Below are 27,910 nucleotides of genomic sequence, written 5' to 3' on the forward strand. Positions count from 1 at the left end.
TTTCAACCCATTTTGGCGCCCCATAAGGTCGGCGCCCGGGGACATATGTACCCCCCTGCCCCCCCTTCGTTACGCCTCTGTCACCGAGGAAACAATCAAAAGTCAAAAACGATATAAGTATAAACACAACACATCACTTTTTTTTGCAATATATTTATTTATGTCTAGTTTCAATACATTACGAACAGTTCTTACTTTCTATAACTGACATTCTAACATGGGTATTTGATTAGGACACATCATGCATTAAACAATGTCGTATCTGTTTGTAAATGATTGTAAATTGGGTTGAACGATCACATTGTATATGTAAAGAGCGTGAGGAGTCACTCAGCTGTGTGAGAGTTCCAGCAGTTCTAGCAGTAGGCGGTTCTGAAGTTTGTGCCACGTCTCGCCACAACATTACAGCCTGGTGTGATTTCCTGTGACGTCACCGTAAGCTCGAGCCAGCTGTCAGTGACGTCATAGTGAGTTCGTGTCAGTGACGTCACAACGAGCCCGTGTCAGTGACGTCACAGTGAGCCCGTGTCCGTTGTCAGTGACGTCACAGTGAGCGCATGTGAGTGACGTCGTGACGTCACAGTGAGTTCGTGTCAGTTGTCAGTGACGTCACGCTGAGCTTGTGTCAGTGATGTCGCCGTGAGCTCATGTCAGTGACGTCACAGTGAGCTCGTGTCAGTAACGTCACAGTGAGCTCATGTCAGTGATGTCACAGTAAGCTCGTGTCACTGATGTCACTAATGAGCCCACGTCAGCTGTCAGTGAACTAGTGTAAGCCGCCACTAACAGCAAGTTTCTGAAGCTTCACAAAGTGTGAGTACTATCACCTAATTACCCAAAAGCTCTTTTTTTAAAAAATTTCAACCATATCAAATAGAGTTGGATTTTGTCATTAGCAAGTTTACACTGTCTCAGGAATGTATCAAGATCTATTATGTAGGAAATAAATATTTTAGTCAAACAAGCATATAGACTAGGTAAATATATATATAAGTAAGATACTCATTTTTTATAGTCTTAAAATAAAAATAAATGTAAAACAGTAAGAAAATGTCTATTGTAAAAATAATTATAAAAATACACAAGTATCAAAAAATGTAAACAAAATTATATCAAATGAACTATGGTCGATGACGGCCGGTCTGATGAGTTGAGTTGGTTGAGTTTCTGATGATATGTTACACGACCGACTACCAGTCTCTTCGTAAGTATTTCAGTAAAAATTCTTTCTTAATCATAATCATCTCGCAGCCCTCACTGACCTGCGATTGTACAGACATATATATATATAAATATATATATATATATATATATATATATATATATATATATATATATATATATATATATATATATATATATATATATATAGTTAAAAAGCGACAGAAAGACAAGAGCAAAGTTTTTTTCAGACATCTCAGGAAAGGGCACCGCCCTCCACACACGCAAAAGAAATATAATTTATATATAAGTTCATATACAATTTAGGTATTAGTATGTGTCTTTAGCTATACGTGTTTAACAGATTTATCTAAAAAAATTATTGCAACATAAGATTGAAATCCCTTAACTAAATTCCAAGAACCAAACTACGGATAAACAAACAAACGAATAAACTTACTATTGACCAGTCCTCTTTGGGAGGTTCGTAGACTCCGTTGTTAAAGTCTAGCCACTCATGTCCCTGACAATATCATAACACACACTAACAGGTTATTCTTATTCTTAGAAAAGAAGTCTTTATTAAGAGATTATATTAAACATACATTTTATCACTGATAAATGTAAATAGACGCTTGAAAGAACAAGTATTGTAAAAATATTTAAATAATTTTTAAAATAAACATCTTTTAAAAACAAATAATTTTTCTACAAAAGGGCGTTAATAAAAATAATTTATAATTACAATATAGTCTCCCTTGACCAGTCTTTTGATCAGTTTCCATTGCGAGTATTCAATTGGTCTTAAACATTGATCAAAAGTAGAATGGTTATTTATATAACAAATGATCTTAACAAAGTACAGAATAATACTTTATCCTGTATTCACTTTCATGCCCAAGACACACAGACAGAGGAAATAGAGTTCATATGTTTTAATTCGAGGGTGTGGTTGGTCAGCGCTATGTCCAGCCGCCGTTTTTTCACAAACGTGAGTCAGGTACCCACCAGAGCTGAGTGGACTCAGAGGCGTCCTCGAGCCCGGGATCCAGGTTAGCAGTCGTAAGCTCTACCATTTGACCACGCCGACCCCACCGAACAAATGATGGTTAACTTCAACACACACACAGTGGCGTAGCTAGGTTGGGTGTCACCCGGTGCTGCACTTAATGGTGTCACCCCCCAGAGGCGTAGCGACCCTTCCTGGGGACAAACTTTCAAATTTTTGGATTTGCACCCCCACTCAAACTTTCGATGTGCACCCCCCCCCCCCCCTCAAGTTTCCGATTTGCACACCCCCCCTCAAGTTTCCGATTGCACCCCCCCCCCCCTAAAACTTTCGATTTGCACCCCCCCCTCAAGTTTTTCTCTATATATTTTGCTATTTTTTGCCTTGGTCTCACCCCCCTAAATGGTGTCACCAGGTGCGGTCCGCACCCCCCCTCGCTACGCCTCTGCACACACATGATGTGCACATTAGGAGGTGTTCTCATAGACAGAAAGCTGTACGGTCCCGTAAAGAATGGGATATGATGCTTTGGTTAGCTGCCTGAATTGGAGTTTTAGTCACTGTTGTTTCGTTGGGTTGTAAGTAAGTAAATCTTTTGCCCATATGGTAGCGACAAAGTATATTGACTTAGTTAACTAGGCTACTAACAAAGTCTAATGGCTAAGATTAACTAGTTACTAAGTCTCAGGAAATTGATAACTCAGTCTGTTGCTCAAATAGCTAGAGACTTAGTCTAGAAGTTCAATGAAAATATGACTAAGTCTAATGGCTTTATTAACTAGAAAAAAAAGTCTAAAGGCCCTATCAATTACTAAGTCTAAAGGCACTATCAATTACTAAGTCAAATGGCCCAATGAACTATTGTCTAATGTTCCAATTTTCCACGAAGTCTAAAAGCTGAATTAACCGCTAAGTCTGACGGTTGAATTAACTTCTGTCTAATGGCTAAATTAACTAATAATTGATTCATTTGGCTTATTAAGGCAGCTACATAAACTCTAAACTAATCGTGTGTTTACTAAGTATATTATAGCTTACTTAGGTAAAGTAAAAAAAAAACAACAACAACCGTGTTTAACCGGCCTTCAAGTTGATATCTATCGCCCTGAACAATTTTGCTTCAATATAGCGCTAGTAAAAAAAAAAAAAAAAAAAAAAGGTTCAAGCGCTTTTTACCAGTCACTTTCCCCTTTTGATTATGGTGTCCCACATTTGATATATAGAACAGTATTTAAAGTCCATGAAGGCAAGTAGCTGTTTATTTTTTGTTAAACCTCGACTGTGGATACATAAGTAATTCAGCTTAAAACCAGCTTATTATATTGTTTTCCCCCCTTTTGGCGCCCCTTTAGGGTTGGAGCCCCCGTATGGTTGGCACCCAGTGCGGCCGCCCTACCCGCCTTCATCTCACTGCGCCTCTACCTAAGCAGTGTCATTCATTTTTTAAAAGAAAAACATTTAGATAACTCGGAATTGATTAAGGGAGATAGGTGGGAAGAGAGGAAGGGGGAGGGGGTGCTGTATCAGAGCTCTACCATGAAGCTACGCCCCTGGTTGATGACGTAATACATACCCTGTGTAGGTCTGATGAACTGGCTGCTGGGGGGCACTGCTAACGATGCTCTCACTGAGGAGATAAGAGTTAAGGAGTTAGCGCCCATGACAGGCTATAGAGTGTAGAGTTAAAGAGTTAGCGCCCTTGAGGGGATATCGAGAGATGAATAAAAGTGCTTGGGTTCTTTAGTAAACTGATATCGAGAGAAGAATCAAAGAGTTAGTGCCCTTTAGTAAACTGATATCGAGAGAAGAATCAAAGAGTTAGTGCCCTTTAGTAAACTGATATCGAGAGAAGAATCAAAGAGTTAGTGCCCTTTAGTAAACTGATATCGAGAGAAGAATCAAAGAGTTAGTGCCCTTTAGTAAACTGATATCGAGAGAAGAATCAAAGAGTTAGTGCCCTTTAGTAAACTGATATCGAGAGAAGAATCAAAGAGTTAGTGCCCTTTAGTAAACTGATATCGAGAGAAGAATCAAAGAGTTAGTGCCCTTTAGTAAACTGATATCGAGAGAAGAATCAAAGAGTTAGTGCCCTTTAGTAAACTGATATCGAGAGAAGAATCAAAGAGTTAGTGCCCTTTAGTAAACTGATATCGAGAGAAGAATCAAAGAGTTAGTGCCCTTTAGTAAACTGATATCGAGAGAAGAATCAAAGAGTTAGTGCCCTTTAGTAAACTGATGCCGAGAGAAGAATCAAAGAGTTAGTGCCCTTTAGTAAACTGATATCGAGAGAAGAATCAAAGAGTTAGTGCCCTTTAGTAAACTGATATCGAGAGAAGAATCAAAGAGTTAGTGCCCTTTAGTAAACTGATATCGAGAGAAGAATCAAAGAGTTAGTGCCCTTTAGTAAACTGATATCGAGAGAAGAATCAAAGAGTTAGTGCCCTTTAGTAAACTGATATCGAGAGAAGAATCAAAGAGTTAGTGCCCTTTAGTAAACTGATATCGAGAGAAGAATCAAAGAGTTAGTGCCCTTTAGTAAACTGATATCGAGAGAATAATCAAAGAGTTAGTGCCCTTTAGTAAACTGATATCGAGAGAAGAATCAAAGAGTTAGTGCCCTTTAGTAAACTGATGCCGAGAGAAGAATCAAAGAGTTAGTGCCCTTTAGTAAACTGATATCGAGAGAAGAATCAAAGAGTTAGTGCCCTTTAGTAAACTGATATCGAGAGAAGAATCAAAGAGTTAGTGCCCTTTAGTAAACTGATATCGAGAGAAGAATCAAAGAGTTAGTGTCCTTTAGTAAACTGATGCCGAGAGAAGAATCAAAGAGTTAGTGCCCTTTAGTAAACTGATATCGAGAGAAGAATCAAAGAGTTAGTGCCCTTTAGTAAACTGATGCCGAGAGAAGAATCAAAGAGTTAGTGTCCTTTAGTAAACTGATATCGAGAGAAGAATCAAAGAGTTAGTGCCCTTTAGTAAACTGATGCCGAGAGAAGAATCAAAGAGTTAGTGTCCTTTAGTAAACTGATATCGAGAGAAGAATCAAAGAGTTAGTGCCCTTTAGTAAACTGATGCCGAGAGAAGAATCAAAGAGTTAGTGTCCTTTAGTAAACTGATATCGAGAGAAGAATCAAAGAGTTAGTGCCCTTTAGTAAACTGATGCCGAGAGAAGAATCAAAGAGTTAGTGTCCTTTAAGTAAACTGATATCGAGAGAAGAATCAAAGAGTTAGTGCCCTTTAGTAAACTGATATCGAGAGAAGAATCAAAGAGTTAGTGCCCTTTAGTAAACTGATATCGAGAGAAGAATCAAAGAGTTAGTGCCCTTTAGTAAACTGATGCCGAGAGAAGAATCAAAGAGTTAGTGCCCTTTAGTAAACTGATATCGAGAGAAGAATCAAAGAGTTAGTGCCCTTTAGTAAACTGATATCGAGAGAAGAATCAAAGAGTTAGTGCCCTTTAGTAAACTGATGCCGAGAGAAGAATCAAAGAGTTAGTGCCCTTTAGTAAACTGATGCCGAGAGAAGAATCAAAAAGTTACTGCCCTTTAGTAAACTGATATCGAGAGAAGAATCAAAGAGTTAGTGCCCTTTAGTAAACTGATATCGAGAGAAGAATCAAAGAGTTAGTGTCCTTTAGTAAACTGATATCGAGAGAAGAATCAAAGAGTTAGTGCCCTTTAGTAAACTGATATCGAGAGAAGAATCAAAGAGTTAGTGCCCTTTAGTAAACTGATATCGAGAGAAGAATCAAAGAGTTAGTGCCCTTTAGTAAACTGATATCGAGAGAAGAATCAAAGAGTTAGTGCCCTTTAGTAAACTGATGCCGAGAGAAGAATCAAAGAGTTAGTGCCCTTTAGTAAACTGATGCCGAGAGAAGAATCAAAGAGTTAGTGCCCTTTAGTAAACTGATATCGAGAGAAGAATCAAAGAGTTAGTGCCCTTTAGTAAACTGATATCGAGAGAAGAATCAAAGAGTTAGTGTCCTTTAGTAAACTGATATCGAGAGAAGAATCAAAGAGTTAGTGCCCTTTAGTAAACTGATGCCGAGAGAAGAATCAAAGAGTTAGTGCCCTTTAGTAAACTGATATCGAGAGAAGAATCAAAGAGTTAGTGTCCTTTAGTAAGCTGATGCTAAAGAGTTAGTGCCCTTTAGTAAGTTGACACTAAGAGTTAGTTCCCTTTAGTAAATTGACACTAAGAGTTAGTTCCCTTTAGTAAACTGATACTAAAGAGATAGTGCCCTTTAGTTAGCTGATGTCGTGAGAATAATCAAAGAGTTAGTGCCCTTTAGTAAGCTGATCCTAAAGAGTTAGTGCCTTTTAGTAAGTTGACACTAAGAGTTAGTTCCCTTTAGTAAACTGATACTAAAGAGATAGTTCCCTTTAGTTAGCTGATGTTGTGAGAAGAACCAAAGAGTTAGTGCCGACCACACTGTCCTCCCATTATATACCCAGATAGAAAAAAAAGTGGCAAGCAGCAATACAATGTGTGATGTGGACATTCACATACTCTGAGTGGCGCTGTTCTTCTTTGTCCTGCTTGTTCTCGACTTCTTCACCGTCGTCATCTTGGCAGGTGAGGATTTTACTCACTGCAAACATCAACAAACTTTACATCAAAAACTCAACAAACTTTACATAAAAAAAAAATAAATAAAAAAACTTTACATAAACTTTACATCAAGCAATTTTTACATCAACAAATTTTATACTTACACTAAACGAACCACACAACACCTCCACTAAACGAACCACACAACCAACCACACAACCCCTCCACTAAACCAACCACACAACCCCTCCACTAAACCAACCACACAACCCCTCAACTTAACCAACCACACAACCCCTCCAATAAACCAACCACACAACCACTCAGGTAAACCAACCACACAACCCCTCCACTAAACCAACCACACAACCCCTCCAATAAACCAACCACACAACCCCTCCACTAAACCAACCACACAACCCCTCCACTAAACCAACCACACAACCCCTCCACTAAACCAACCACACAACCCCTCCACTAAACCAACCACACAACCCCTCCACTAATCGGATTCACATTGAAGTCTATCTACGGAAGAATAAGACGTCACAAAGGTGAGTGCAGAGGCGTAGCGACCCCTCCCGGCGCCCGGGGACAAACTTTCGAATTGCGCCCCCCCCCCCCTCGAACTTTTCATTTGCACCCCCCCCCCCCCTCAAACTTTCGATTTGCACCCCCCTCGAACTTTTCATTTGCACCCCCCCCCCCCCTGAAACTTTCGATTTGCACCCCCCCCTCTCTAACTTTTCATTTGCACCCCCCTCAAACTTTCAATTTGGCGCCCCCCTAAGGTCGGCGCCCGGGGACATATGTCCCCCCGCCAACCCCCTCGCTACGCCTCTGTCTGAGTGGGACATTTAGGAATCAGCAGGCCAATGCCTTTTGGCACCTGTCTTTCGTGAGTCTCTCCAAGTTCCTAAACTAGACACCTGCCATTCCAGACCCGTGTTATAAAGCTCACCTGTGTCGCTAAAGTCCAGGTGAGACCCCACAATAAAATTCTTTGATGAACTCTTTGACGGGCCGCCTTTCCTGGAATAGCGAGCAGCATTTTATATCAAGAAATACATTTAGATAATTTAATATATATATATATATATATATATATATATATATATATATATATATATATATATATATATATATTAATCAGTATGTATGAATTTATGCATTTACACACAGTTACCCAAGAGTATGTACAATTTTGAATGTTAAGGTCGTGTTACTGTAAAGATCAAAATTACCCGGATCTTAATTTAATATATAATGATATTATATAATCAAAGGCAATCACACTGAATCAATAGTATCTTTTTTATCTATTCCACCTTATGTATGATTGAAAGTTCACCTTTCGTGCTCACATAGATGCCACGATATCGCGATCACAACATTCAAAGCAAGCATACAAAGTCATTGTCTTGCTGCAAAGGCTATGGTACACTACGAAAGGTATCTTTTTTTAGAACATAGAGGTCAAGGTTATAAGGTCAAAGTTACCCGGATAAGGTCGAGCGCCGACGTGGGTCCAGTGGGTTCTCGACCTGGAAGGACACGGAGCGACTGACGCTGTCTTCAGACATGCGTGTCTTCAGTCCTGTTTGGGGCACCTCAAACGGCTCGGGTAGCTAAAAAAAAACAACGAAGTGACTACTTGGAAGAAGATTTTTCTCCCCAACGTCTCCACTTAGTCGGTTAAAGATAGCTCTGCGCATGCGCAATGACCTATGGCTAGGGTTAGGGCTAGAGTTAGGATTAGGGATAGGATTAGGGCTAGGGTTAGGGATTTGATTAGGGATAGGATTAGGGATAGGATTAGGGATAGGATTAGGGATAGGATTAGGGATAGTATTAGAGATAAGATTAGGGATAGGATTAGGGATAGGATTAGGGCTAGGGTTAGTGTTAGGGATAGGATTAGGGATAGGATTAGGGATAAGATTAGGGATAGGATTAGGGATAGGATTAGGGCTAGGGCTAGGGTAAGGGTTAGGAATAGGATTAGGGATAGGATTAGGGATAGGGTTAGAAATAGGATTAGGGTTGGTGTTAGGGTTCTGCGGTTGTAAACACACGCATGCGCAGTACCATCGTAAACATCGCCGCGATGGCAAGTCGTAGTTTCTCTCCATTGCGCATGCGTATCTTTTTCCGGCTAGTAACGGCCAAAAAAAATATTGAAATAGTGATATAAAGCGTAGAGCAGGATAATGCGCAGCGGAAAAATGCGCATATAAAAAAAGCGCAAAGAGAAATTTTCGCACACAGGAAAAATGCGTAAACTGAGATTTGCACTCAGAGAAAGCGTTGATCAGGAAAATGCGCTGCGGAAAAATGCGCTTATAAAAAAAATGCGCAAAGAGAAATTTTGCAAACAGGAAACATACGTAAACAGAAATTTGTACTCAGAGAAAAATGTGCCAACAGAGGTAGATCTATGTGCACACAGATTTATGCGCACGAAAAATTCAAAGAGAAAAAAATTACACAAGCAAAAAATTGCGTGAAACTCAAACATACGTTCACAGAAAAACACTGAGAAAATTTCATAGACAGAATTTTTCCTTTGGTTATGTGGACGGACAAACTCACTCTATAATTAATTTTTTGAGTAGTTCTCCTTGGAGTTATTTCTCTATATACCACGATCTCGATTCAACCTATTTCTTCTCTATATCATGACATTGTTATAATTAATATATCTGAATACTATACTATCATCAACTTCAAAATCTTAACATAGTATTATTCTATGTAAAATACAATATATAAGCTATCAATCTTCAAATATAACAATATAGAAAGAACATGACTAAAATTTAAAAACAAACATTTTTTCTGTGTTTAAAAAAACGAATAACGATTAGTTTCAGTCGGTCATTTTTCTTCGGTAGAGGGGCAAGGTAATGTATTCACTAATTATGAAATATATTATAGCTATGAATATGTTTTTTCCATTTATTCAAAATTTAAACACAGTTAAAGGGAAAAAAAACCTTACTGATATTCCAGGAAGTTTTACTCTTGCTGCCATTTTCATAGACTTCTTATGAATCTCCATTGATTCCTCTGATAGAAATGTATATTCAATTATGATATCAATTTATAATATAGAGTACATTATATATGTAGGTCTATACATATTCATATACATATATAATATATGTAAATGTATAAATGAATATATGTATATATATATATATATATATATATATATATATATATATATATATATATATATATATATATATATATATATATATATATATATATATATATATGGTGTACTCACCCAAAAGGCTCTCGTTCATCTTGGCCTGGAGTAGAGCGTTCCTGGCGTTGTATTCCTCCACTTTTTTCTTGATCCACGGGGCGGCGAAGAACTGTTCCCTCCAGCTGACAGCGTCGTCCTGTTGTAGCATTGTCATCGTTAGGGTAAGGCATTTGTTCATTTTATGGTAAGCATTTGGTCATAGCTAGGGTTAGGCATTTGTTTATCGCTAGGTTAAGGCATTTGGTCATTTTCAGGGTAAGGCATTTGGTCATTTTTAGGGTAAGCATTTGGTCATAGCTAAGGTTAGGCATTTGTTTATCGCTAGGTTAAGGCATTTAGTCATTTTCAGGGTAAGGCATTTGGTCATTTTTAGGGTAAGCATTTGGTCATTTTTAGGGTAAGGCCCCAAATCGTTTAGTAAAGTTATCAGGTAGTTTTTTTAGGCAAAGCATTAGGTCATTTTTTTAAGGTATATCATCATTCTTTTGTCAGGTAATGTATCATGTCTTTTTAAAGTAAGGAATCTTGTTAAAGAAAAAAGGCTGGTCATATGCTGAGATGATTGAAACAGATGAACTCTACTTTATCTGCCCCATGTATCTTGGGCACAAACGGGAAAAATATTTATGCTCAGGTCATTTTTTATATAAAGGCATTAGGTCATTTTTATGCAAGGCATCAAATCATGTTTTAGACAAAGAGATCAGGTCATTTATTTTAGTTGAATCATCTCTTTTTACTTTCTCGTATATACGTAGTATAGAAAAAGTATTGTAATCGTGCAAAAAAAAACCGAGATTTTTACAAATCTCGACGTTTTACACCTCACTGATACGGAAAAACATAATTTTGCAATCTTGTCCGTATGTCTGTGTGTCTGTGTGTCTGTGTGTGTGAGTGTGTATGTGTGTGTAAACACGATAACTTGAGTACCGTTTAAGCTAGGTTGATGAAATTTCATATATAAGTATTTTATCAAAATCGTAGATCCTAATAAACTTTTGAGCGATTTCCGATAACCGAAAGTGGTACTTTTTCTACTTTGAATTTTTCAAAAGCCTATAACTTGAGTACTATTTCAGACCGATAAATGAAATTTCACACGTAAGTAAAAGATCTAATCCTCTAACTTCTATCAAATTTTGAGTAATTTTCGTTGACCGGAAGTACTAATTACCGCTATTTCCAATTTCTCAAAAAACTAATGCAAATTTATCAAGTACTAATAATATTCCGCACTATTATGCACATTTTGTTTTGGCGTTCGCTTGGTGAGCAATTCTTTTTTCTATGAGATTCTATTTTATTTTAAAAAGTTTAAAATCATACTATATCCCGATTTCCCATCCCCTGTTGTTTTATATAAGAATATTCGAGAAAGTTTAGGGGAGATCACTCCCGATTAATATCAGCAAAGCGCGTGAACATCATTGAATAGTACATCTTACCCAGCCGGGGGTGGAACCAAGTGTAAAGAAGATTCTCGAGGTCAAAACGAGTAAATATGACTCACCCCCACCTCACATTCTTGTTATCGGTTTAAACAAAACTGTACAATGGAAAACTGCGCAACGGAAAACTGCGCAAAGGAAAACTGCGCACATACAAACTAATTATACTAATGCACTTTAATGTTGCCATATTTCGTTGAAATATGTTTTATTACGTTGCAATTTACATGCAGTCACTCTTTGTTAATGACTATAAATGCTTTATTTAAAAAAAAACAAATGCCCTTTGCGCACCATTTTTGCGTAGTTTTTCATTGCGCAGTTTTCCGTTGCGTAGATTTCCGTTGCGCAGTTTTCTGTTGCGCATCTTTCCGGTCACCATTGCTATCGTATTTACTTTTTCACACTATTGTAATTTTCTCTTAAAGATAGTAAGGCCATATTGTAAAAAAAAAATGACAACAAAAAACAACCCACCTTGACTGAGGATTTCCTCCTTGTCCTTGTGATGTTTAAAGCTTGTAGGATTTCCGTGGGTATGACGGAGGACAGGGTTCTCGTAGGTATCCTATCTTGTGATGTCTGTTTACTTCCTCGCTTTTGTTTCTGCTCGTTGTTTTATTTTAGTCACAAGACAGGTGTATTTTGTAGATGTATTTGTTGTACGATGGGACGGTGTGGTTGGATAGAAGAGCGTTCGACGGCTAGCCAGAAAGTCGCGAGTTCGGGTCTCTCGTTATGGTCGTAGCCAGTGTTTCTTCCAGACCTTTTTTTCCGGGAGGGGGGGGGGGGGGAGACACTTGATATTTGCGGGGGAGGGGGTGGCGGACAACATTTTCCGGGGGGGGGGGGGGCGGACACTGGTAAAAGTATATGTTTTCTATATACATTCCATTTCGTTGGGGGGGGGGGGGCGGTAAACTTTCCCCCCCCCCCCCCCTCCCCGAAGAGATGCCTGGAAGAAACTCTGGTCGTAGTTCACTTTTGTTGGGTACCTGATTTACGTTAGGGAAAGTAGAGGCGGCTGGGGTATAGTACTGACCACTCAATCCTTTCATATGCCGGGGTCACAGAAACTGGTGAACTCTACTTCATCTACATGAGGGCCGCCACGTTTGAAAGGGTACGTACTTATTCGTAGTTTCAGGCGAATATGAAAAAAGATGTGGGCGATTCCCGAGGAATCTATTTTTCAATAGTTATAGCCATATAAGTAGGCGCATTTTTAAGTAGATGTGTTTGATATTCAAAGAGTGGACTATTTACCACAGATCTGACGTAAATTTCACCTCTCCCATACAAACACACACACAACCTTACACGCGCACACACACACACACACACATGTTCACACATACCCCCCACACCAATCACACACATTTCATTACATACCGACTTCTTCTTTTCCATCAGTTCATCTGCAATACAAACAGAAACAAAAAACTAATTTATCAACCTCATTTTTTTTGGTACAAAATCTAATACTAAACAACGTATTAAAAGGTTACCACGCAAAAAAGAAAAACTTACTGTATCTTTCTACCATTTCAGGTGGTGGTATTTTCTCCGAGATGACGAATGCTGTTCCCTGTGAAAAATCACACAATGGGATATATATATATATATATATATATATATATATATATATATATATATATATACATATATACATATATATACATATATATACATATATATACATATATATACATATATATACACATATATACATACATACATACATATATATATATATATATATATATATATATATATATATATATATATATATATATATATATATATATACAGTTAGCTGGATTGGACAACGACCTTCACCCTGATATACTAGCAACATTAGCCACAAATACAAATAATTTTTGGAGTTTAATATTCTTAAACACATACAAATAACCCTAAGATTATGATATTTATACAAACATACACATTGCTTTTGGAATTTTAAATTCATATACAAATACTCTTTGAAACCCAGGGACAGTTTGATTTGATATATTTTACAAGATTTTTTAGGTCACTGAGTCTGAGTCTGAGTGTGTGGCTTTGCGGTCATATGTAATTCTTGTGACCGATTTTTCATGTGGCGATTTCTTTCAATAATTTGAAAATAAAAAGGTTTTCGTTGACAACTCATGAATATATAATTTTCAAACCTAATGTTAAACCGGGAATATAACATTTATTCTAAATAACTTTATCCATCAACAAACTGGGAGATAATTAGGTTTCTGAGCTCCATTGATTAGCCAGTCATGCGGGCAATGCACTGAAGAAACCGACAAAAAATGTGTTTTTTATCTTTTCAGTGAATGTACACGCCTCTGATAACACTGGTTTTTAGTCGTGTGATGTTTTACCTATGGTGCTTTTTTTTTCACTATTTTTGTTACATTACCTAACCTTTTTTTAGCTATGTGACTTTCAACATTTTAGCAATGTGAATATCAACATTTTAGCTATGTTACTATCAACATTTTAACGATTTGAATAGCAACATTTTAGCAATGTGACTAGTAACATTTTAGCAATGAATGTGACTATCAACATTTTAACGATTTGAATAACAACATTTTAGCAATGTGACTATCAACATTTCAGCAATGTGACTATCAACATTGTAGCAATGTGACTATCAACATTTTAGCAATGAATGTGACTAGCAACAATTTAGCTTTGTGACTATCAACATTTTAACAATGAATGTGACTAGCAACAATTTAGCAACGTGACTATAACAACGTTAGAATAGTGACAAAAATATTAGCTTTAAAAACTTTGTGTGGCACAAGGTGAAGTACTCACATATTTAACGACGTACATATATTGGGCGTCCTGCACACTTTTGGCTACCAACATCCCAGCCCTGGAGAAGATATACAACAAACTTAAACATTGGCAGGATCGGTAACAGTCTGACTGATCCTCACCGCATGGACGCGAGTTCAAATCCATGTCAAGCATCAAGCCTTGAACATAGCTTATACATTTTTTAACGATTAGATTAGTTATCTCTGTAAAGAGGATGACAAGTGGACTATGTTACGGCTGAACGTGGGACTTTTACTAGACGAGTATTGTGATTTCAAAGCTAGTCATGGATTATATGATAGTCCCACTATAAAAGTTATAAAGACCAAATGGGCATTTAAAGTGGTATAAATTTACATTTAAAAAAACAAAAAAAACCTCGTTTACATTTTCGCTTCTGAAACTTGTCTGAAATAATAACTCAAAGAAAAAAAAAAGAAAAAAAAATATGAGCAATTTAATTTTAAAGTTTTAAAACGGTTACCTCGGTAGCAATTTGCTACACCACATCACAAAAGCTGCAAACTTTCGAGGTCATAAGCAGCTTACAGATGACTTCATCCAAACTTCTACAAATCTAATCGTAACCCCCTCCAAATTATCCTAACCCTAATACTCACGTGAAGTAGTATATTGTGATGTTTTGACGTGACTGTAGTACTCACGTAAAGTAGTATTATTATGTTGATGTGACATCTCTGTAATACTCACGTGAAGTAGTATATTGTGATGTTTTGACATCTCTGTAATACTCACGTGAAGTAGTATATTGTGATGTTTTGACATCACTGTAATACTCACGTGAAGTAGTATTATTATGGTGATGTGACATCTCTGTAATACTCACGTGAAGTAGTATATTGTGATGTTCTCACAACCCTCCTCTAGAAGCTTGATCCTCGGGAAATCCCGCAGGAAATCTAGAGTGCTGATAGAAAGGCGAGGGAGAATAGGTAAACAATAGTATATTTCGTTCAGCGAGGTGTGTCTGTTGCATAATAAAGTTTGTGTGTGCGATTACCTAACAAAATCGATGTGTATCTGGTTGCAGGTGTGTGTGTTTACCTGAGTACATGACACCAGGTGTATGGGTTTACCTGTGTACCTGACACTACGTGTGTGTGTGTGTTTAACTGTGTATCTGCCACCATGTGTGTGTGTTTTTTACCTGTGTAACTGACTCCAGGTGTGTGTGTGGGTTTACCTGTGTACCTGACACTACGTTTGTGTGTTTACCGGTGTGATACCATGTTTGTATGTTTACCTGTGTATCAGACACCATGTGTGTGTGTTTACCTGTGTGACACCATGTGTGTATGTTTACCTGTGTGACACCAGGTGTGTATGTTTACCTGTGTACCTGACACCATGTGTGTGTGTTTACCTGTGTGACACCAGGTGTGTATGTTTACCTGTGTACCTGACACCATGTGTGTGTGTTTACCTGTGTGACACCATGTGTGTATGTTTACCTGTGTACCAGTCACCATGTGTGTGTGTTTTTACCTGTGTACCAGACACCATGTGTGTGTGTTTACCTGTGTGACACCAGGTGTGTATGTTTACCGGTGTACCTGACACCACGTGTGTGTGTATATCTGTGTACCTGACACTACGTGTGTGTGTGTTTACCTGTGTACCTGACACTACGTGTGTGTGTTTATCTGTGTACCTGACACTACGTGTGTGTGTTTACCTGTGTACCTGACACTACGTGTGTGTAGTTACCTGTGTACCTGACACTACGTGTATTTGTTTACCTGTTTGTCTGACACAGGTGTGTAGTTACCTGTGTACCTGCCACCAGATGAGTGTGTAGTTACCTGTGTACTTGACACAAGTGTGTATGTTTACCTGTGTACCTGACACGAGTGTGTGTGTTTACCTGTGTACCTGATACAAAGTGTGTGTTTACCTGTGTACCTGATACAAAGTGTGTGTTTACCTGTGTACCTGCCACCAGTGTGTATGTGTTACCCTGTATACCTGACACTACGTATGTGTGTTTACCTGTGTACACAATACCAGGTGTGTGCAGTAACCTGTGTACCTGCAACCATGTGTACTTACCTGATAAAGGCGATGTGTTCTGGGGCCTCCTCATCGTCCCGTGTCTTCATCAGCATGTCGAGGTAGTCGTTGATGTTAACAGCCAACACGTCACAGTGGTCAGTACTGTAGACAGTGTACTCACGTTCTGAGAGGGGCTGGGACATACTCTCCTCCTGGGGTGGGAGTGGTCAGTATTTGTGAGTGAGCAGTGTGTTCAATACACGGCAGTGGTCAGTATTTGTGAATGAGCAGTGTGTTCAATACTAGGCAGTGGTCATTAATTGTGACAATGCTGTTTGTCAGTATTTATTTGTCAGTCTCTGTGAATGATCAGTTGTCCGTTTTGGTGACTAGGCATTAGTCAGTGTTTAAGATAGGGAAGTGGTCAGTATATGTGACAGGACATGTGACTGACCAGTAAACAAAAAGTAAAGTTTCTCTTTCAAACCTGACGGTCTATGGGGCAAGTAAAGTAGAGTTCACTTGTTTCTGTGACCTCGGCATATAAAGAGATAATGTGGTCAGCACTATGCCCAACCGCCTTTACTTTCCCTAACGTGAGTTAGGTACCCATTAAAGTTGGGTGGACTCAGGGACGGTCTACTGACTTGAACCCGGATTCGAACTCGAGACTTACGGGTTAGTGGTCAGTACTTATGCCTGCACTGTGCATTATTTGTAACTGTGCAGTTGGCATTATTAGTGATTGGACAATTGTCAGTTTTTGTGATAGGGAACTGGTCACTACCTGTGATTGATCAGTGGTCAGTATTAGTGTATGAGCTCTAGTCAGTATTTTTGACAGAACCATAATCAGTATTTTTTGGCAGGTGAAATAATTGATAGTGGCATTGATAGTAAATCTTTAAATCTTTGATTTAAGACACTAATAATATTCAACTCACAACAAAAATGTTGTTTCCCTTTTAATTAATTTTCAACTCACACCAAAAATTGTGTCCCTCTTGAGCCAACGAATTAGAGTGTGCTCCCCTTTTTCATCGACGAAAGGACTTCCATTTAGTTTCGTCATCTTGGCTGTGTATACAAAAAAAAAAAAATTAATTTAATTAATCCATTAAAAAATGTTGCATAATTTGTACAATTGTAACTTAAACTATTTTAGTTAGCTAAGTATCTATATATATAATTCTCTTCTGGGAGCCGTTAGAAAACAAGCTGCAAGCGCCTCCCTGCAGTCCCCTCTCTTTCTCTCTATCACTATCACTACCACCCCCACCCCACCCCCACATTGTCTTGCGTGAGCTGTGGTCACGCTAAATGTTTACAAAGCTAAATGTTTACAAATCGTAGAGCCGTAGAGTCAGGTTTCTATTAGGGGCAGATTATTTAGTTCGATTTTAAAATTACAGGAGGTAACTAAGAAATAACTAAGAGGAGGCTGCTTTCACGGGGGGGGGGGGGGGGGTGTAGGGTCGGGGTTAGGGGAAAGGGGGGGGGGTTAGTGTTTTAAAGCAAATATTTTCAGTGGCAGCATTGGTACTGTCGAATTCACAAATTATGAATTACTGAAAAGTAGAAAATAAAACAACTAAATAGCGGCGTATGATGTGCTGCGGGTCGGCTCGTAAAATTATATAGGAATTACGAAGTAAAAACCTATTTTCTTTTCCGCGAAGTAAAACTATTTTTAATTACAATCTTTAAAACAACTGGTTACCTTTTCCGCGAAGTAAAATGTAGAAATCTTGTGAGATGTGGCATTCCCTGATGATAACCTTATCCGCCGGTACCCTGTGGTCATTCAGGTATGAGAGAGGAGTTAGGAGGGGGTTGGAGGGGGGGGGGGAGGAGGGTAAGTGGTGTGAGTTAGGGAGGGGTAGTATTCGAGATTAGAGTAGAATCAGAGAGGGTTGGAGATCAAGGGAGGATGCGGCAAGTGTAATTTAACTAATAGCTAATGCATTAGACCAATTTACTGATCACATTAGCAATGTGCAATGATAAAGACATACGTGTTTAAATAAACTAATTAGGTATAATTATAGTGGTATCCATCAACTCTATTAACTTAATTAGCTAAGAAGAGTAATAATAGATACAGTCACAAATCTAATTTACACGTAAGGTGAAATTAAAAAAAAAATCTACTTTCATAACTAATTAAACTTGTATGTAGGCCTAATTATGAAGAAAATCTAGATACAATTGAGCAGTTATTTATAATTAAAAATATTTCCACATCAACCTACTAATCACTTGTACTATTATAACTAATTAATAATCTTGTATATAGACCTAATTATGAAGAAAATCTTAATTAAAAAGAACAATTATTTATAATTAAAAATATATTCATATCAACCCACTAAACACATCTACAATCATAACTAATTAATCTTGTCTATAGGCCTAATTAGGAAGAAAATATAATTATCAATCAACCTACTCGATAAGCCAGGCTACTTGTGCCAGGCGCCTCTGCGAAGACTTAGGAAATTCCACAAAGCTCCGCAAAACCTGGAGTGTCTTCACAACCTGTAGGTTTAAATTTTGTATCAACCTGGAGGTTTAGTTCATTAAAACCTGCGATTTATTTTACCAACAACCGAAAGTTTTGGGTTTTAACAACTTCAGGTTTTGTTCTTAAAAGATAACTTTTTTTTAATTGAGTAAACAACATTAATTTAAAAAAAATAATTGAGATAATGATATGATATGCTATTGTCACAGGGCAGGTGAATACTTAGGGGTCGCCCATAAATGACGTCACACTCTTAGTGGGAGGGGAGGTCCGTAAATTTGTGACGGTGTGTGATGAGGGGGAGGGGGGGGGATTCAGATGGTGGGACGTCACATTTTTGCATGAACAAAAAGTAATGTTAGAAAACGAGTTTTAGCCGTTATTTCGCGTTTTAGAAAATGGGGTTTTAATAAATTGTAATAGGAATTGATTAAAATACTCTATGCTGACAGAGTTCAGACAAGATTGTGGAAAAAATAATCGATGTTTTAAGAAAAATTCAACTGCAATTTTGAGGGTGGGGTTGTAAGCTGAAGTGTGACGTCATTTTTTTTGGGGGGGGGGGGGGTCTGGCTTTTTGTCACGATGTGCGACAGAGGTTGAGGGCGGAGGTAAAAATCGTCAAAAAAAAGCGTGACGTCATTTATGGGATGACCCCTTTACCTCAGTCACTTCGTTATCAGATCTATCAAACCAGGGCTTCGTCAAGGTCAGTTTGACCTCCATACTGAACGGCAGCTAGTCATAAGGAAAAAATATATTGTTATTTGAAGAAAGCTTAATTTAAAAAAATATATTGTTATTTGAAGAAAGCTTAATTTAAAAAAATATAATGTTATTTGAAGAAAGCTTAATTAAAAAAAATATAATGTTATTTGAAGAAAGCTTAATTAAAAAAAATATAATGTTATTTGAAGAAAGCTTAATAAAAAAATATATTGTTATTTGAAGAAAGCTTAATTAAAAAAATATATTGTTATTTGAAGAAAGCTTAATTAAAAAAATATAATGTTATTTGAAGAAAGCTTAATTTAAAAAAATATAATGTTATTTGAAGAAAGCTTAATTAAAATAGTAATGTTATTTGAAGAAAGCTTAATTAAAAAAATAATGTCATTTAAAGAAAGCTTAATTAAAAAAATATAATGTTATTTGAAGAAAGCTTAATTAAAATAATAATGTTATTTGAAGAAAGCTTAATTAAAAAAATAATGTCATTTAAAGAAAGCTTAATTAAAAAAATATAATGTTATTTGAAGAAAGCTTAATTAAAACAATAATGTTATTTGAAGAAAGCTTAATTTAAAAAATAATGTTATTTAAATAAAGCTTAATTAAAAAAAATAATGTTATTTAAAGAAAGCTTAACTTAATTAAAAAAATAATGTTATTTGAAGAAAGCTTAATTTAAAAAATATTATGTTATTTGAAGAAAGGTTAATAAAAAAAATATAATGTTATTTGAAGAAAGCTTAATTAAAAAAATAATTTTATTTCAAGAAAGCTTAATTAAAAATATAATGTTATTTGAAGAAAGCTTATTTAAAAAAATAATGTTATTTGAAGAAAGCTTAATTAAAAAATATAATGTTTTTTGAAGAAAGCTTAATTAAAAAATATAATGTTATTTGCTAAAATCTAGAAAAAAATGTGTTTTCGCACAAGGCTACAAAAAACGTTACTGCGAAAGGTTAAAAATGTTACTTACACAAAGTCTAACAAAATGTTACTTGCACTGAACTAAATAGTTGTTTTTCGAATAAAGTGAAAAAATATTTTTTGCACAAAACTACAGATCAAATGGGTTAATGTTTTTTTTTTTTTTTTTTTTTTTTTTTGCACAAAGCTAAAACACGATTATGTTATTTTCATATGGCCTACACAACAGACATTAATTATATTTGCTAAAAGAAATGTAGATAAATAATAGAAAATTAAATATTCAGTCCCTCCTGAAGCCGGAAACATTTCTGTAATATTTATACGCTAAGTGAACACAAACCTGGTACCTGATACTGCTATTTGAAAGTTAGAAAAATATGAAGTTTCATACAATTAATAAATTAGTACTGTTTGAGCTGTAAGATATTACCCCTGCTGATTAGATTAAACGTGTGTTGTAACACACAATATAAAGAAAACCACTTATCTTTGTGCTTCAATTAAAAAAATAAACAACCGATTTCAAGGAAACTGCATTTTTCATTAGTAGGTTACCCCCCTTTTTTCAAAAGGCATAAGAAGCAGAATTTATCTGTTTCTATGACCTCGGCATAGGAAATCTAAGTAAGTTCTAAAGCCATTTTAGTCAGGGATGTGTTATGGAGTCGAGCCCGGGATCCGAACTCGAGAGCTTCGGATTAGTAGTCGTGAACTCTACTAGCGCGACCACTCCGTCCCGGTATATCCTGCGTGTTGTTCTTTAACATTCATCGTTATGAAATTTGTTTTATAAAATAGACTGAGCCTGGATCCGAACTCGAAAGTTTATGATAAGTTATCGTGAACTCTACCAGCGCGACCATTCCGTCCCGTCATATCATGTGTATTGTTCTTTAAAACTCATCGTTGTAAAATTTGTTTTATAAAATAGGCTGAGCTAGCAGAGAGTTTGGTCAGTGGCGTAGGCAGAGGGAATTAGGGGGGGGGGGTCATAACCCCCCCCCCCCCATAGACCCCTCGGTATATATATATAAAACGTATGAGGGGGGATGCAAATCGAAAGTTTGAGGGGGGGGGGGTGCAAATCGAAAGTTTGAGGAGGGGGGTGCAAATCGAAAGTTTGAGGGGGGGGGTTGCAAATCGAAAGTTTGAGGGGGGGGGGTGCTAATCGAATGTTTATGGGGGGGGGGTGCAAATCGAAAGTTTGTCCCCGGGTAAAAATTGGAACCCCCCCCCCCCCCCCTTGAGACGATCCTGGCTACGCCACTGAGTTTGGTACTAATGACTGCAATATTTGATAATGGGTTGGGGTAATAGATAGTGGCGTAGTGATCTGCTGCTTTAATTAGAGTACGTGGTATTTGACCCATATCAATATCCTAATTACTATAATTGGCTTCAAGTTTAGGGCTATGATCTCGATTCTACATAATGCTATGTATATAGTTGAAGTATCGATATACGTGGAACTAGGTATATGAAAATACTAGCGCGAATTTTTCTAAGGTACTGATCATATTTGATTAGATTAATTGACTAATTAAGTTGCAACTATTAAAGAAGTTGCGAAGAGGCTAATCAAGATGAGGATATAAAAACATCTTGGACAAAGACGCTAATCAAGTTAGTTCATCTTAATTCAGAGAGAAATCGGGTCTTCAAATTTTAAAGCCAAAATCTAAAACATTTTAACTAATCTTTGATAAATACTCTTTACTTTTTTAGATTATTTTTTTAAACATACGTTAGTTTTCAAACGTTCTGATTTATTTATTACTGAAGCTTATAAATAGCTGCTTGTTGCATGATCGGATTTACCCGTTTCGAGAGTTTATATTTAGCCGCGTTGAACATCATTTTCCCCTTGCCGTCTCGGTTTTGGTTGCCGAACTTTAGGGAGGTGTTCTTGAGTTGCTCCTGTGTGAACTGGGCCACACTCTTCATGATCAGTTTGGTGTCGCCCGATCTGAAGGAGGGAAAGAACCGGTGCTAGTTTAATTTAAGTATCTGCTCACAGAGGCGTAGCGAGGGGAGGGGGCGGGGGGGGGGGGGGCATATGTTAGGGGGCGCCAAAATGGGTTGGAGAAACAAATCGAAAGTTCGAGGGAGGGGGTGCAAATCGAAAGTTTGAAGGGGGGGGGGTGCAAATCGAAAGTTTGAGGGGGGGTGCAAATCGAAAGTTTGTCCCCGGGCGCCGGGAAGGGTCGCTACGCCTCTGTCTGCTCGGTAGAATTCTTATACATATACTTTCTCAAGACTATTATATCCTAAAACATTCACGATAAGCATACATTTTAAAGACAGGAAACTAGCACTCAAACAAATATTTTAACATTTCTAACAATATTCATGCAATAATAATAGGACTGTATTATTTTTTTTCCACAACACTATGGCAACATTGCTACGATATGATTACATTTTTTTCAACTGTTAACAAAGTTAATACGTTCAAATAATTGCAATCATCATTATTGTCATCATGTGGACCCCTTGTGGAGCATAGGGATTCAACCACACCTTTCCATCGTACTCAGTGCTAAGCAATTCCTCTTTCCTTGGGCATTCATGTCGTACTCAGTTCTAAGCGATTCCTCTTTCCTTGGGCATTCATGTCGTACTCAGTTCTAAGCGATTCCTCTTTCCTTGGGCATTACAGTCGTACTCAGTTCTAAGCGATTCCTCTTTCCTTGGGCATTACAGTCGTACTCAGTTCTAAGCGATTCCTCTTTCCTTGGGCATTCCAGTCTAGTGCTTGACATGTGAGGGTGCAAAATGTGTCCACTCCATCTCCATTTAATAATAGCAGTATCAACATTCGAAATCTTGTATTACTACATTAATATCTTCGCTAAAACACGCAGTTATCAGTAATCTAACAGAACCCAGAAAACACACAAAAAAAACATCCGGTCTTTCATTCATCCGTATCACGTGACTTATTCCTTGAAAGGAATGGCATGCACTGCCCTAACGGGACTTTGGTTACATTTATGTATTCGCTCATTCTATTTTCATGTTGCATTCACTCGTTGAATTTAATTAAAGACTTACATGACAGAGATGATGTGAATAAAACGATAAACGCATCGTACTAGATTGATGACCCGTCGAAATCGTGCCCGAATCTAAAAAGCAAAAAACATATTTTTTTCCGCATGGATTGGAGTTTTCTTCATAAATTATTGTTTATAAAGATGGTGGGTTTGTAGCTATATAGCAATAGTTAAATGTAGTTACACTACTGACCACTAGGACGTAGGCATCCGGTCAGGCTAAAACTTAAGTCCACAGTTGTACCTGGGCATAGACGCGTCTACTTAAGGACATGGCCCGCCTACTTAAGGATATAGACCCGTCTCCTTACAAGGTCAAAGACCCCCCCCCCACCCTTCCTACAATGACATCAGAGTTTCTTCCAGGCATCTCTTTGGGGGGGGGGGTACCAAATTTTTTTTACCGCCCCCCGAACGAAATGAAATTTATATAATTTATATAGAAAATATATACTTTTAACAGTGTCCGCCCCCCCCCCCCCGAAGAAAGTTTACCGCCCTCCCCGAAGATTTCAAGTGCCCCCCCCCCCCGGAGAAAAAAGTCTGGAAGAAACACTGAATGACATAGAACCACCTTTCGGCAAAGACATAGGGCTGTCTCCATATGTTACAATACAAATAGTTTATCGAAAGCCCACAATCCACCAAAACCTATTTTATAATAAACATATTTTACCAAAAGCCACCAATCAACAAACACCCATTTGATACAATAAACATAGTTCACCATAAACCTACAGTCATAAAACGACCATTTGTTGCAAAAAATATAGTTCACCAAAAGCTTACAATCAACAAACATCCATTTGTTGCAATAAATCTAGTTCATAATAAACCTACAATCAACAAACGTCCATTTGTTGCAATAAATCTAGTTCACCAAAAACCTACAATCAACAAACGTCCGTTTGTTGCAATAAATCTAGTTCACCAAAAACCTACAATCAACAAACGTCCGTTTGTTGCAATAAATCTAGTTCACCAAAAACCTACAATCAACAAACGTCCATTTGTTGCAATAAATCTAGTTCACCAAAAACCTACAATCAACAAACGTCCATTTGTTGCAATAAATCTAGTTCACCAAAAGCCTATAATCATTAAAACGTTCATTTGTTGCAATAAATCTAGTTCACCAAAAGCCTATAATCATTAAAACGTCCATTTTTTATATTAAAGACAGTTCACCAAAAGCCTACATTGCACTAAAGCCCTACACCCAATCAAACCGTCAAACAAAGTCACATGACACCCCTTACCGCCGCGTGTTTTGTTGACAGTATGAGGTTTTTCAACTTGGTCTTCATGATCGGCGTCTGGAAGAGGTGCCACTTGGAGCTAGCCGGCAGTCTGCTCTCCCCCCTCAGTTGCCGCCCCTTGATCACTTGCAGCTTTTGGATGAAGGTCAGGATGGGGGAGATAATCTTCTTCTCGGTCGCGTTGAATCCGAACTCTTCTTTTCTGAGATTTGGGATTATCGTGTTAGATCTTGTGTATTGCTTTGTTCTTTTATAGCAGTAGTATGTTAAATCCTTCACGGATACACTCCCTGCTTGTGTGTGTGTGTGTGTCAGTGTGTGTGCCCAGAGTTTCTTCCAGACATCTTCTCTGGGGGGGGGGGGGAGACTATCCCCGTAAATTTAGTCCTCCGCTCCCCCCACTCCGAAATTTTTTAGCGACCCCCCCCCCCCGGAGAAAAAAGTCTGACAGAAACACGTGGTGTGTCAGGTACCCACTTTTGTACACAGTTGTAGCCCTTGGTTGTGTGTTGTGTTTTCGGACGAGTGGTATTCACTGACAGTTGGTGTATGCATTGAACGTGATTGTCATTATTTATTATCACTATTAGTATGATTCAATATACTGTATTGTGCTGTACGTATCAGGTTGTCATACATCCTCCCCTAGACAGAAGAACCCAATACAGTACACAGACATATCGAAGGTAATATTCATGAGGATTTGGTTGTGGCTATGGTTATGGTTAAGATTAAGGTTAAATCAAAATAGTTCAGTTAGGGAAGAGGTTAGTTGGAGGTGTAAGCTGCGAAATATTTCAGGGGAATCTATAAGTAATGAGGTTTAGCAGGATAAGTAAGTTAGGAAATCAAGGTAAGTTAGGTAGGTCTTAGGAATAATAAATATGATAGCTCATAAGAATTAAGTCAGATGATAAATCGTTAGGATAGTTTAGTGAGTCATTCGGATTTGGATGGTAGGTTATCATAAGTCATCAGGTTTCGTTACATAGGGATAAGTCAAATCGTAGGTCATCAAGCTAAGTTGGTAGATGATCAGGATAAGTCAGATAGTAGGTCAGCAGGATAAGTATGGGAATAAGTCAAATGGTAGGTCATCACGATAACTTGGTAGATCATGGGAATAAGGCAAATGCAGGGCCGGCGCTACCTATAAGGCGAACTAGGCGGTCGCCTAGGCGCCGTCCCTAGGGGGCGCAACATGATTAATCACTATTATCAAAAAGTACCTAATAAATAATTAATAACTTTTATAAAGGCGTACCAATCTATTTCGGCACCCAGGACAAACTCTCAATTTTACATCCCCACCCCAAAATTAGGGCTTGTAAGTCTCGTTTTCTCTGACTTTGAATTAGAAATCTGTCCTGGTGTACAGAGTTTTGTAATGACGGGGTGTTCAACGTATTGTACTTGTTTGGTAAGTTTTGATGAATCGTTTAGATTTGGGAGTAACGGCGGAAGCCTGTTGCTGATTTGGTTTCGTAGGTATAAAGTATCAACGTCTTAAAGTGTCATAATCTTTATTCGGCTGTTTTGTAGTTGAAAGTCTAGTGGAATCTGATTGGTAATAAAAGAAATGAGAATGCAGGTGATGAAGAATCGTAGTTCTGGAGTTCGGGTGTATTGATTCTTGTTTCATTAAGGCATCGAATTAGATTTACTGTAAAAGTGTAGTAGTAGGTCCAGTGAAATCGTTGCTGATAGGGAGTATCGTTTGTAGAGCTTAATGAAGTTAAACGAGTTGGTGTCGTAGCTCTGGAGCATCGAGTCTAGTTATGTTTAGGTATCTAAGTTTGATATGTGTTGTGAATGTAGTAGACTATATCGAGTAGTCGAGTTTATCGTAAGTTATAAGATTTCAATTCAGTACGGAACACACTACAATGAAAGGTAGGCGTTCTCTAGTTGAAAAATCTTTCATTTTTTTTTAGGAATCTATATTACCACTCTTAAAGTATTGATATATAATATTAAATAGGATGGAATTTATAACTATCCGTAAACTTTGTTTTTTTCAAATTATAATTTTCTTATATTTAATCAATAATTCTAACAATGGTTTAAATCAGGGGTCGGCAACCTTTTGAAGTGGAAGAGCCAAAAGTTACAATTTTCAAAATTTCCCTTGTTTTAAAGAGCCACTAACATTTTTTAAATTTCAAATATTTTATTTTTTATCAAGATTATTAGTATTTGTTCAAGGAGCTGGAGAGCCGCGTCATGATATCAAAGGAGCCGCAGGTTGCCGACCCCTGGTTTAAATAGTTACCAGTGTTAGATTTTTTGAACGTCGTCCCTTTATTTAAGGGATCCAAAATTTTTAGTTCTTTTGCTTTCACTCAGTAACACATTCCATGTATGTCACCGTTATTGAATTAAAATATGTTACAATAAAGCTACTGCTTTTAGACTTTCATACAAAACCTACACTTAAGTATTCATTTGGTAAAATCTGTTGTTTTTAGAAGTTTACATAGCTAATAAAAAATATTTGCAATACTTGTTACGTAATAAAATTTAGATTGTTTTTTGTGCTTTTCAAGAATGTCTTAGTTAAACTTGGTTAATTTAGCTATTTTTGTGAAAGTTATTTCCCTTGAATAAAATAACCTTAAGTTTTTATTTGATTTCGTAAAAATTATATAGAGCTAAAGTTCTAAACAAAATAGTTTGGTAAGTTTTTTTTTTTAAAACAAATACATCAGTAGCCGTTATAGATTGCAATACTATTAATGTTTGTAGACATACAGTCTTAGTCGTAAATTAAACATCTAGGTATTTTTCTTCATATTTTTCACCCTCTCCTAAAGGATTCATATATAAAAATTTTAGGCTTGAATCTATATTATTTATAAAATTTTATTTTTCAAATACAGAAAAATCTTTACATAATTACACAATATAGACATTTTACAATTATTACTAAAGACAGTCAAATTTTCTTGGGAGGACTGCAGGGAGCCCAACACTACAAGAACATTTTTTGACTCAGTATTTTTTTCCCAGACTTTTTTTCTCCCGGGAGGGGGGGGGGGGGGGGAAGCACTTAAAATGTTCTAAGGGGGGGGGGCTATGTCGTAAAGTACAAAGTAGACTCGTGCACTTAGCAACAATCTCA

At 37.3% G+C, this 27,910-nt stretch overlaps 2 protein-coding genes and 1 long non-coding RNA gene across 3 annotated transcripts in view; all 3 read right to left on the reverse strand.

Annotated features, from left to right (window-relative positions):
- Positions 1 to 168: 168 nt before the first annotated feature.
- Positions 169 to 12,047, reverse strand: LOC131932759 (uncharacterized). The gene is made up of 10 exons (XM_059289674.1): positions 11,924 to 12,047; positions 10,014 to 10,131; positions 9,723 to 9,790; positions 8,222 to 8,349; positions 7,683 to 7,753; positions 6,680 to 6,761; positions 3,744 to 3,797; positions 1,907 to 1,964; positions 1,622 to 1,684; positions 169 to 1,262 (listed from the first exon to the last, which is right to left on the reverse strand). Exons 2-10 carry the CDS (start codon positions 10,030 to 10,032, stop codon positions 1,191 to 1,193), a joined length of 615 nt encoding a protein of 204 aa, XP_059145657.1. The 5' UTR covers positions 10,033 to 10,131; positions 11,924 to 12,047; the 3' UTR covers positions 169 to 1,190.
- A 793-nt stretch (positions 12,048 to 12,840) lies between these two features.
- Positions 12,841 to 15,208, reverse strand: LOC131932760 (uncharacterized). The gene is made up of 4 exons (XR_009384706.1): positions 15,123 to 15,208; positions 14,270 to 14,330; positions 12,977 to 13,034; positions 12,841 to 12,864 (listed from the first exon to the last, which is right to left on the reverse strand). It is a non-coding gene; the product is annotated as an uncharacterized LOC131932760 (long non-coding RNA).
- Positions 15,209 to 16,341: 1,133 nt separating this feature from the next.
- LOC131932758 (uncharacterized) overlaps positions 16,342 to 27,910 on the reverse strand; it is a gene marked incomplete at its 5' end in the record, with an annotated part of 16,120 nt that continues 4,551 nt past the window's right edge. Inside the window, 8 exon segments of the mRNA XM_059289673.1 lie at positions 16,342 to 16,500; positions 17,274 to 17,365; positions 18,009 to 18,082; positions 18,738 to 18,826; positions 19,476 to 19,550; positions 22,293 to 22,440; positions 23,529 to 23,602; positions 24,790 to 24,991. Of these exon segments, the coding sequence (XP_059145656.1) occupies positions 16,342 to 16,500; positions 17,274 to 17,365; positions 18,009 to 18,082; positions 18,738 to 18,826; positions 19,476 to 19,550; positions 22,293 to 22,440; positions 23,529 to 23,602; positions 24,790 to 24,991 (913 nt within the window).

The sequence above is a fragment of the Physella acuta genome, unplaced genomic scaffold (assembly GCF_028476545.2).
Source record: "Physella acuta isolate Inbredline_101_S28 unplaced genomic scaffold, ASM2847654v3 ptg002271l, whole genome shotgun sequence".
Lineage (NCBI taxonomy): Eukaryota > Metazoa > Mollusca > Gastropoda > Physidae > Physella > Physella acuta.

Coding starts and splice junctions, on each gene's coding strand:
- LOC131932759 (XM_059289674.1), bottom strand. Junction 7,754..8,221: donor CGGCGCTCGACCTTATCCGG/GTAACTTTGACC, acceptor TCGCTATTCCAG/GAAAGGCGGCCCGTCAAAGA. Junction 1,685..1,906: donor TGGTCAAGGGAGACTATATT/GTAATTATAAAT, acceptor TGATATTGTCAG/GGACATGAGTGGCTAGACTT.